Consider the following 12,543-nt stretch of genomic DNA (forward strand, 5'->3'; position numbering starts at 1 on the left):
ACAAAGTTATATTTCCACTTACTTCAGAATTGTTAGCAAAATTATTTTTAATACCAGAACTAGTTTCAGTTTCACTTGGAGAACATAAATTTGATGATTGTGGCACATTTTCAGTCAACTGAATTTCGTCTTTTTTGGAAGTAACTAATCCAGTTGGTGGTTTTGGGGCTGGTCTTTTTTTTCTTGCCATTTGTGGAGTAGTCGAAGTACTTGATGCCGGTGTTGATTTTTTACTCTCTAACTCATTAGGAGAAAACAATTCTTTTGACGCTTTTGGAATAACACTGGTTAATGTTGCTGGTGGAGGAGGTGCAGGCGCTTTTTTCTTACGTGATTTAATTGTATTAACTCCACTACTACCGCCTGCTGATGAAGCCAAAGAGTTATTAGAACTTCTTGTATCATGGTGGCGATAAAAATGATCTTTTCCATTTGGTGATGTCAATGAAGTATTTAATGAGGCACTGCTGCCATAATACTCACTGGAGTTACCTAAACGGGTGTCAGTACTAAAACTTTGACGTGCAGATCTAGGCGTTGGCTCTGGTGTTAAATTACGTTTATTTGTTGGTGTTCTAATCCGGTCGGGTGATGGAATATATTGAAATTTTAACATTTCTTTTTAGAATTAAATATTAAAAAGAACATGAAAAAAATTTTTTTCCTTTTGCCTTATATGATTTTTTTTATTTTTCTTTCTTTTTATGTTTTGTTGAAAAAGTAGCAGTAAAAGAGTTGAATATTTCATTCAAGTTATTTTTCTTGAAAAAAAATGCAACACTAAACAGAAAATATTTTTATTGATTTCAAAAAGTCTTTTTTCAAGCAAACCTGTAAACATTAGCCGAATGATCTTTAGAGTATTTGATTGCGGAAATTTCAATAGCTTAGTAAAATAACAAAGTGAAATTAAAAAAAAACATTAAAATTTATAAAAAGAAAACAAATGAAGAAAAAATTTAAACGGCCAAAAATGTACTTTGATAAGATAATTCAGCTCAAAAAATTATTATTGCCATAGCAAATCATATTTTTATTAAATGAATTACTATTTCATTTTAACACATTTAAACTAAACTCCCTTAATTAAAAAGCATCAACACTCTTGCTTGAAATTAAAATAAAAAATTTAATTAATCGAATGTGTCAGTAACGCAAAATATTTTATATAGCAAATTTAATATTTCTTATAAATATTTATTTAATTAAAAAAGCTTTTTATAATTTATGAATGCAAAGAAATAAAAGCTACAGTATCAAAATATTTTAACCCATATTTCTGTCAGTTTCTTCAAAAACTTAAAAAAGATTTTCGTTGCAACACACATAGGTTAGGTTATAATGACATTGACATTTATTAAAACACTATTTATAATTAATCTATAAATGTCGCTTATGCAATATTCAATAACACCATTTGATTTAATTTTTCATATTGATTCTTAATGATAAGATATTTGAAACAAACATTCAAATTAAAATATGATAACAATTAAATATTCATTGATTGAATAAAAAAGCTTTTAAAGTGATACACAATTTATTAGTTATCGTTTTTTTAAATTGTCAGTTTCTATTATTCAACTATTGTAATTTGATTGACAAAAAGCAAGTTATTTGTAAACGGGTTTATTTAGAAATTTCAGCTGTTAATACTGATGTATTAGTTGAAATAGTAATTGGGCTGTTTGTTCATGTTGATTGATTTTATCACTTTTTTATGGCCATCCTTAAAATTTACAAATATAAAAGTTTTATTAAAAATTAAATTAAGAATTTATCGCACTAAGTTTTGTGATAACAATTGTACACTTATATGTTTTAAAAACTTTTATAAAACACATACATATATTTGTTAAAAAATTAAATAATTATTACTAAAATCCACATTTCTAAAGCTAGCTTCTAGCTTTTCATGTTCTTAACTTTTTTCTATTCAATTGTCTACGATATTTAATAGTAAAACTGTTAAATCTTTCCCAGAATATTTGTATATCATACTTTATTCCATAGCCAACCGTTTTCCTAAAATTTATTTTATTTATTATACCAAAATATCTTTAATTTCTTTTGAGTTTTATTAATATCCAAAGTTCATATCCAACTTAACAAATGAAATTGCAAAAAAAAAAAACAAAAAACGATATTAGTCATTTATTTAACCGAAAATTCAATTCAATTAAACCGTTTGAATGAATCCAAAATCGAAAACGAAAAACAAAAAAGTAAATTTAATAGTGACTGTTGATCGTTCAACCATATTTAACAAATTGAAAAAAATTATTTTCACTTGAAGAAGATACCCGTGTGCGGTACGATCATATTACTAACAACAAAACAGATTTGAAAATAAGTAACTAATAAAAAAAACAAGACAACATAATACAATAACGGTAGGGGAACCTTCAACATGTTTTTTTTTATTTTTTTGAACCTGCACTATATGGAGAAAAGAGTGAGTCAAATGCCACCATTTCTATTTCTATATCTGAAACAAAAACCTCCATATAAAGAAAATAAATGATATAACGAAATTAAAAGAAATCCAAACTATGGGATAACAATGCACTTTAAGTAAAAAAAATATACCAAATTCTAGCAAACCAAATTATAAAAGCGTAAACACACTTGGCCGTGTGAAACTATTTATTAAAAGCTCAAACTTAAATTAGAAATCGATGTGAAGTTTTTAAAATAAAATTTTAGTTTTGACTAAAACCAAGGTTAAAATTTAATTAAATCTGGACATGTGTTACTGAATCTGGCGTGGTAGATTCAATAATGAAATTTCCAAGTCGTATCTTACTATCGTATTACTACATTCTGTAATGTAAGAATTTAAATATAGAATAATATTCTTTATTTTTTTTTTGTATTAACATCATATTAAATAGAATTGTGACATTCTAAATGGAATATCAAATGAATTAATCTATGTAAAACTAAGCGAAAAACGCAGAAAGAAAAATTTTTAATTAAATTCCCGAAAGGTGTTTAAATTTTTTTTTCATTTTATTCGCCAACTTGCATTACAAAGTGTTTTATTCATCGCATAGAGGTACAAACATTAATTTAGTCATACCCATAGCTGCGTAACGGTATTGAAGTAACTGGGATAGTTCAGCAAGGGCAAAAAAGATATTAAATATTTGCAATACAAACTTCTAACAGAATTTAGAGCGTCTATTTTCTTTTAAGAAAATTGTGTAACATTAATACTTTTTTGTTTTACCTGTTTAATTGTTAACTAGTAGGAAATTATACATGAAAATTTTCGCAACACTAGCATAACTTTGTGGAGTTGTTTGAGTTGCTTTAAAAAAAAATATTTTTTTCTTATTTTATTTTTGAAAATATATTTTATAATTGAAATACATATACATATGCATTTGTAGTAATAATAATGAGTTATTTTAGAGTAACAGAGGTTTTAAAAAAACAATCATGATCCACATTGGATGTTTAAAAATTCAAATGTTTTGTTTCTTTTGAAAAAAAATTTAAAATTTAGAAAAAATTTATGAAAAAAATTTATGAAACAGCTAAAATTTATGAAAAATTTAATATTTTCAATATGCATATATTACAATTGTTCGAGCTGCCTTTAAATTAATTAAAAAAACTAATTTTTAAAGTCCAAGGGAAATTTAGAACTCTTGGATACCATTTTAGTGTAATATCTTATTTTTAAGTAATACTACATACATATGCACGTTCAAATAATTATTTTCTACATTTTCCAAAATAAGTTATTTAAGTATATCTGCATTTGTATATTTTTAAAGACATAAATGGAAGACTAACAAAAGTGTCCATATATAAATAATACTTTTTTCTTAATTTGTATTGTAATTTTTTCTTTATTATTTGTAATTTTGAATTATTTTTTATAACTCATGCAGCACCTTTACAATTTATTTAATAAAATACAATAACGTTCTTCCATAAATGTTAATAGAACAAGTTCAACTAAAAAGTAATCATTATATAAAGGTAATTGATCTTAGCGTGAAATTCATGTGTTAAGCTCATCTAAAAGTATTTTTATTCAAAAAAGAAAATAGCGTTGATCATATCAACTAGTAGAATATTTCACGAGAGGAACAAGATTTTTTGTAAGTAGTATTAATATTGTATTATAGATACTTCAATTATAGCATTTAATAGTTTAACACAAAGTTTTTTCTTCCTACTTCACACCTTGGCAGAGTACAGAACTTGTGCATGATATCTAAATAATCATGTCCAAGTTTCCACCGAATTGTCCCAGTTTGACGAAGCCACTGAAATCAATTCAAATAGAGTTCCAATATTTAATATATAAAGTTGTTTGCAAAAATTTGATTGATTTCATTTGAATGATGTCATAAGAATTTATTTTAACTCAAGTGTCGCAACGACAAAGTTAAAAAGTTGTATGGCAAAATGCGACATATCTACAAAAATTTATGTTATATAAAAATTTCAAATTTAGGGTCTTATTTAATTCAATTAAAAAAAAATATTAACTTTTAGTTAATTTAGCTAAAATTTATTTTGTTAAACGCAAAATGTGAAATTAGTTGATTGTTATGCAAATGTTTTCTTTTTGTTTTTAACTGAAACTGATGAGAATAAAAACTTGTAAATGCAAAGCATACGAATAAATGGAAAACTCATAAAGACAAAGATTTTCCTTGAATGTGTTTTAAATGAAAAATAAAATTTATTATATTCCGCGAAATATTCGAACACAAATATATTTAAAAATGATAAAATAGAACTAGAAAAATCTATCAAATGTGATTAAAATTGCAAGCTTTAAGTTGTGCATGTGGGTTTCATTAAATATCCATATTGGGAAATCTAATAAATGAGGTAAAAATATATTTGTGTTTTGTGTGTAGGGAGTTCTTGAATTTTGCAATAAGGTAGAGCTAAAAAGCATAAGATAATTTAGAATTCTGGATGCTGGATATTGAAAGTAGTAAACAAATTTTAAAATTTTACGACAGCTACGGTTCAATTGCAAAGTATTAATAATCGATTCTATTTAAGGTATTTTCATTGCATAAATTTCTTAAAACTTTAATTTTTTAATCTGTATAGACAATAGCCACTTCGAACCCACAATTTAAATACAAAAAAAATAAAAACGTCTCAGTCTGTATACCCACTGAATAATACCCTGCACTTTGACAATCTGATTTCAATTAAAGCTATCTAGAATTAGCTTTCATTGTTAACTGACAATTACTCGTGCCTGTCAAACCATCCTATAGAAACTTCACGGATGTTATGCCTGACCTATAATTGGACACACGACTACGAAATCTTATGAATCTAGCTTTACTATCTTTCCAAATATTTAAAATTTTCTACGGAATTGTATGGCAACTACCCGAACCACTTCAGATATTCCATTAAAATTTTTAGAATACATGTAGAAAGTAATTGGCCAAACTTTTACAAAATTTGATATTAATATCTATTAATTTTTAAATATTTAAAAAAAAAACTCTTTGAGTTTAGAAAAAACTTTTCTTAAGTTTTACATAAAACTTATATAAAGTACGTTACTTTATACGTTAATTTATAGCATGTATTATGTATTTGAATACATGGTTGTAAAAGAATTGTAAGCTACTAACAAAGTTTTCATATGCGTACATTTATGCTAATTATTAAATATTACACACAAAATAGGCAAAGAAAATATATGTGTATAAACCGTATACATATTTATATCTAAAATCAATTATATATCATTAAAACATGAATTTGGAATATGAACTTATAAAACAAACTTTTCTAATTTATTATGTAAATTGAAATTACAAGCTCTTTTTATTTCTATTTAAGTTTCAATTAAAAAAATAGTAAAATTTTGGAGCGTTAATTTCAAAATCGTTTTGACGTAAAAATTTTAAATCTTTTGATTTAAAATCTAATTTAATAATTTTCTTTTTATATTATTTATAAATGTAAAACAATGGTAAATATTAACTGATACGAAAAATTTATTCAATTTGGATAATCAAATTTTAGTAAAAACTCTTTGTTATAAAGTTTTTTTTCATGTTCCATATTATACTCAATAAACTAATAACAAAATTACTTACAATTGAGATCTTGGGGTTGGTACTGGAGCTCGCTTCCCTGATTCCATTGAAACGAGGCTTGTGTTCCCGCTGTCAATTAAAGCTTCGTTTTCTTCTTCAGATTCACTACCAAAAGGATTTTTTGAAATTTTTGGAGGTGGCGGACGAGGTGGCTTTAATTTTATATCTTGATTCTGTTCAACTTGTTCTAAATTTTCATCATCATCAGAATTGTCGAACGGATTTAAACTTTTTCTTCTATCTGGTTCTTCAAATTTATTATTTATTGCCTCTTTCTGAATAATATTTTTGTGCATACTACCATCATCTGTTTTTTGTTTTGTTTTTGTATCATTTTCATCATCGTCATCACTTGCAAATGGATTTAGTTCATCTGGATATTCGTTTTCTTCCTGATTAACAGCGGATTTCATTATTTCGTTGTTATCACAAGTTTCCCTATTAATTGACGTGTTTCTTTTCTTTTCTTCATTTTTTTGTGATATGTCTACCGCCATATGTTTTAGATTATTTTTAATATTTTTATCCAAACTAATTTTAGGCGGTATATAGGTGTTGTTATCACCTTGTGTGTTTGCACTGATTTGAGACTCTTCACTAATTTCAACTGCAATATTTTCATCGTTTTCATTTTTTAAATTTGTTTCAGCTGATGTATGTAACGTTAGCACAATTTCATTTGATTCTTTTCCGTTTATCACGGCTGCTTGTTTGTCATCCTCTGATAATTTTATTTGCTCTTCGATTTCTAAAAGAGTGAAATAAAGAATTAAAGCAAAATTAAATTAAGTAAGAAAAATTTTTTTATTTCTCTGGCAATTTATTAGAAATGTTATATATTAATGTATAAATATACGTATGTATTTTTAATATAAATATATATCGAATTTGTTATACTGCATTTAATTAATAACAAAAATTTCATTTTACTATTTTCAATAAAATTTTTTTCTTTAGAAAGCAGTTAAAGATAAATAAATATTATAGTATCAATGAAACGTTCATAACATTATATATTCATATAATTGTTATTCGTAAAATATTAAAAAAATTCGTAAATTTAGAACCCGTAAACCAAGCTTGTACTGTAAAAGAAAATGAAAAAGGATCGTTGCTTTAAATTTTATAAACTAATCTTTATTATACCATAACAATACAATTTGAATATATTTGCTACAATAAAAAGTACATATAGGTTATGTACTTTATGAATACGTTTAGTAAAAATTCGTGGTAAACTACTTCAATTAAATATTAAGTGTGTAGTCCAAGAAGTTTGCGGAAATGGTTCAACGATAGTAAAGCATATAATTTTCTTTCTTGTATTTTTTGATTAGTTTTCTTCTAAGTATATGAAAATATTCATATATACATACATGGTTTTTCATTTAAAACAGAAAATTAGTTTTTCATGAGATAAGTTTATATTTAGTTTAGAGCATGCTTAGATATTAATTCTAAGCACAAATTTAAAGTAGTGAAAAAAAAGAAAAAACTTTTAAGTTTAAAGTAGGTTTAAGCGTAAAGTTATTTTGAGTATTAATAAAGAGCTTATTGACATATTTAATCAAAAAACAACTTAAAAACACTTATTTGGACAAAAATGCTGGAAAAACTTTGGGATAATGCAAAATTTAACTCCTTCAACATTAGCAGGTTATATAGCTCCTAATGAGAATTGTACAAAATTATTTAAAATATAAAACAAGAAAACAAATAATTATCCAATTTATCATTTTTTTAAAAAGTAATAATTCTAATTACTTTTTAAGCATTTTATACTTTCACAAAACAAAAAAATTTAACTTGTAGTTTTGAAGCAGTAATGCTTTATTATACTGATTCCAGGCACAATCAAAATTAAGATTAATTTAGGTTAACTTTAAGACGCTTATTTATGTTATATCCAAAAGTTAAATAATTTTAAATAAGCCTGTTTAGTAGTATTTGATGTTTTATAATAAATAATAAATAATTTACAATATTATCTTTTTTTTTTTTTAAATATAATACATTTATAAATTTACGTAATATTATTAATAAAAATATCTACGTAACAAAACAAATTAATGCATTTTCCTCTTAATTTCAAAAAAGTAAACTTTTAAAGTGCATATATTTATATAAATAATATTCTTTTATAACAACTCAAAAGTTTAAATACTTTTAAATAATCTAATTCAATTTAATGCTTTTATTGAATTATTAAAACGAAATATTTGTAAATTTGTTAAATAGGAAAATTCACATATGTGGTTGTTAAACATCAAAGAATTTAACATTTTGTATATCTTTTGTATACCAAATATCAATAGTTTTCTTTTCAATTTTATAATAATTTAGAAAATTATATGGCAATTTAGTTTTTCATTAAGTATGTTCTTTATTGGATGCAGTGCTGATAATCAAACATAAGGTAGATTTTTTCATCAATCATTATTTTTTCAAAGATTATTAAATGATAATATCTAAATTCCTATGGACTTCTCTATAAGGAACTTATTAAAAATCAAAAAACTGCAGATAATGAAAACAATTTGCCCTATTTTATATCACTGCTGATTTTGCTTGTTTAGTAAATAAGAATATTTAAAAATGGATAATATGTATTGTATATAGATAAAGACGTGATACACAACATTCCGTTGTATCACATAGCGCATTAATATTATTACTAAACGAACTAAAAATTTTATAATGTTAATTTTTTTAACGGATGCATGTACTCGTATTTACTATATTTTAAATAAATAATTAATATTCTGCATTACCTTTTTCCATTACTGCAGGTTTTGTTTCAGCCGAAATTTCTTCCTCTAAAACTCCATTTCCATCTATATTTTGTAAATCATTTTGATTTTCAATTTTGTTTAATGTTATGCTATCCTCATGTTTGGAATCAACTTCCATTTCTTCTATTTTATTATGCTTTAAATCATCACTTGATGATTCTCTTTGAATTTTATTTGATTCTTTAGTAATTATTGTATTTTCATTAGGCACTTCATTTCCTGTTAAATTCAACATCGTATTTTCATCTTTCCCTTCAGTAATTTTTGTTACTGACTTATCAACTAGTTTAGAATTTCCTACAATATTCAATTTATTAGAACTACTAATACTAATTGTGGATTTTCTACAATTATTCATATCTTCTTCTGATTTTAAAACTTCTTCAAATTGTTGCAGACGGGAACGCACCACACTTAGACGCTGTTCGGTAAGATCAATTTTCATATTAGAATCTGATTGAAATGAATTTAATTTTGACGTAGCTTTTAATGGTTCTTCCTTATTACGTAATTCTACATTTAAGGAAATAGATTCATCCGTATCTGGAGTAATATTGAAAGCCGATTTCGTGTTATTTGTTGTTCTCGTCTGTACATCATCATTTTGGATATTCGAAATATCTTTGGTAATTTTAGAACTTAAATTTAAATCATTATTATAAATATTATTATTATTAGCAATATTATGGTAATGATTGTGGTGGTTTTGTGTTGCATTTATGATTTTATTACATGGTGATGTAAGCAATACTTGTGTGTTCGAAATAAAATTTGGAGCATTATCATTATTTATTTTTTGTTCATTTTGATCAATAATTGCATTATTGTTACTGGTTGAATGAGATTCAACTACTACTGATAATACATCATCGTCGTTGTCATAATCCACAGGTGGTCCATCTTTTGGCAATTGTGGCGGTCGATCTTTAAAATTGCTCTCGTTCTCTTCATCACTTGATTCAACAGTTGTATCACATTTACTGTTTTCTTCTGTTGAAATTTCTTCCTTATCAATATTTTCATCACTTGCAGCGCCGATGCTATCGCCTAGCGTGCTATTCATAAAATTGGTTAGTGCTGCATTAGGTTTGTATTGTTCTGCAATTTTTTTTAAGCTTTTGCTTTTTTCTTCATCCGTAACACTCTTTTGCAGCAATTGGTTATCCTTACCACTTTTCTCAAAAAATGCTAAACGATCAGCAATGGAATTTCTGACACCAACACTTCTATTAGGGCTCACATTTTCTTCGGAATGAGATGTTGTAGCTGTAGGGGAGTTTGTTGAATCATCAATATTAGATTCTTCATCCGGACAAGTTTCACAACAAAACTCTCCATCGATCTCAGTTTCATAGAAACTACCAAGAGAAAGTTGAGATTTACATCTTGCACATTTGAGACATGTCCGATGATAAATATTTTTGCCAACATTAACCCGTTCAGCTAAAAATACCGGAAGAGAACATTTTCTGCATGGTTCACGTTTTGGTACACCAACAATGTGGGCCATCTAGAATTTAAAATAAAAACATTGTATTACAGTATTTCAAAAGTTAACAAACAAAAATTTTGGCAAATACGTAATTATTGACAAAAAATATGGTTTTAATTTAAGGCAGCGCAGCCAAGAAAGTAGTATTGTTGATTTTTCACCAAATTTAACACCTAATAACCATTCGCAAAGCTTGAATAAAATATGAATGAAAAAAAAATATTTTGCACATATACTTACATATATGTTGTTACACATATGTTTTTCAAAATGATCAGAATGAGTACAGAACTTTTCTTAGAACCCTAATGTACATAAGCACAAACATAACTGTCTTAAACTTAAATAATTCCAAAAAATTGTTTTCAGATTAAAATCCTTCAATTATGATATGAAATTAGAAATATTAAAAATTTGCAAAATATCAATGAGATGAATGACAACATTTATTGTTTTTCGCCCAAATATAGGAGATTTTGTTTAGAACTTAAACCAACTTAAGGATAGAAATGAAATTATTATAGCACTACATTTAAAAAATTTCAAGATTTTTGAAACTTCATAAGAAATTCTTGTTGTCAAATTTTATAATAAACCAAATAATATACTTCGCTACAAAACTTCCAAAAATTTGTATTTCCAAATAATCCAACTTAATAATTTTGTATACACCTTTATGATTAATTAAATAAACAATTTACTTGTTTATCCCAATATAACCTATCCCAATTACCGAATAATTGTTTAAGTCATAAGGAATTATTTGAAAAAAATATGTTTTAATGGATAAATTTCTTGATAGAAAACCAACGTTTAATTGTTTAAAAACATTGTTCTTCTAAATAATTCAATCTAAATTTAATAGAACATAATTGAGCTTTGCTTTACTTATATTATGTACGTTTGTTAAACATATTTACATATTTAATTCATTATCCTAATCAATTCCAAAATTCAATTATTTTAATTAAAATCGTTTATATAAAAATGGTAATACAAAATATATAAATAGTAATATTTAGCGAAATCTAACTAAAAGCAGATGAGAAATTTTAATGAAGCGCATTTAAGTGAAAAAAAAATTGTCAAAAAAAAGAAGCTTATTTATTTGGAGTTCCCCGTCCTTTAATATACATAATAATATGTTATATTGAAAAAAAACCACAAAATATGTTTAAAAATAAAAAAAAAATAACTTTTAGAAAATTAATATAAAAAATATGTATAACTAAATCTTCTGCACAAAATAAAAATCATCAAATAACTTCAAATAAAAATTAAAATAAAGTTTGATAATAAAATAAAAAAAAAGTTATAAAAAATAACAAATAAAAAAAAAAAGTTATTGCAGTTTCTAAAGAGTACATTCTTGGCTGGTTTTTACAAAAATTATGCATTGTATACAATAAGGGAGGTTATGTAACACTTTTTTGCATATCGTGTTTTCGGTGGGTACGCACTTCTCCATAGTATGGAAGCGTAAATAAACTATTTTTAGAGAGGTCTGACGATCTGTCGGTCTGTCGGTCTGTCTGTCTCTATGTGTGCGCACGCGTGTATCTTAAATTCGGCTGAACCGATTTTGATGAAATTTCATATGTAAGTTTATTTCGACTATGGCACGAATTTGTCAACTTTTGGGATATATCAGGCGTCAGGAACTGGACTTTTTACCGGGCCTGTTTTACATTTTTAATAATTTTCAAGAAAATATTCAACAGGTTTCCTTGAAATTTCATATATAAACTTCATTCGACCGTACACGAAACCTAGTAACTTTTGGAAGAAATCAGGTGTAAGCAACTGGACATTTACTACGGGTCACATATACATTTTTGCGTATGTAAAGAGAAATAATCAACCGATTTCATTGAAATTTAATATTTAAATTCTGCGTATTAAAACAATGAATCTATAATTTTTTTTGGAAAAATCAGGGCTCGAAAACCAAACTAGGGGCCGATTTTATATATTCTACTATATATCTACGGAACGGATTGATAGAATTTCTTGAAATTTAATATTTAAGTTCTGGTTGTTACCAGAAGTCCATCAGATTTTTTCTTAATTTGATACTTATAAGAATAATGAGTGTTAACTTTTAAATTTAATGTGAAATCAAAATTAAAAATTGTACCATCATTTCCCTTAAGACTTT

General features: G+C 25.5%; 1 protein-coding gene across 3 annotated transcripts in view; it reads right to left on the reverse strand.

The window, feature by feature from the left end:
• LOC129618758 (probable serine/threonine-protein kinase DDB_G0282963) overlaps positions 1-12,543 on the reverse strand; it is a 92,061-nt gene that overhangs the window by 2,129 nt on the left and 77,389 nt on the right. For all 3 annotated transcript variants that reach the window (XM_055533723.1, XM_055533724.1, XM_055533725.1), the window contains 3 exons: positions 8,873-10,403; positions 6,102-6,849; positions 23-575 (listed from right to left, as the gene is read on the reverse strand). In XM_055533723.1, coding sequence (XP_055389698.1) covers positions 23-575; positions 6,102-6,849; positions 8,873-10,403 — 2,832 coding nt within the window. The remainder of the gene's footprint in view (positions 1-22; positions 576-6,101; positions 6,850-8,872; positions 10,404-12,543) is intronic.

The sequence above is a fragment of the Condylostylus longicornis genome, unplaced genomic scaffold (assembly GCF_029603195.1).
Source record: "Condylostylus longicornis isolate FDR11 unplaced genomic scaffold, ASM2960319v2 ptg000010l, whole genome shotgun sequence".
NCBI classification, from domain to species: Eukaryota; Metazoa; Arthropoda; class Insecta; order Diptera; family Dolichopodidae; genus Condylostylus; species Condylostylus longicornis.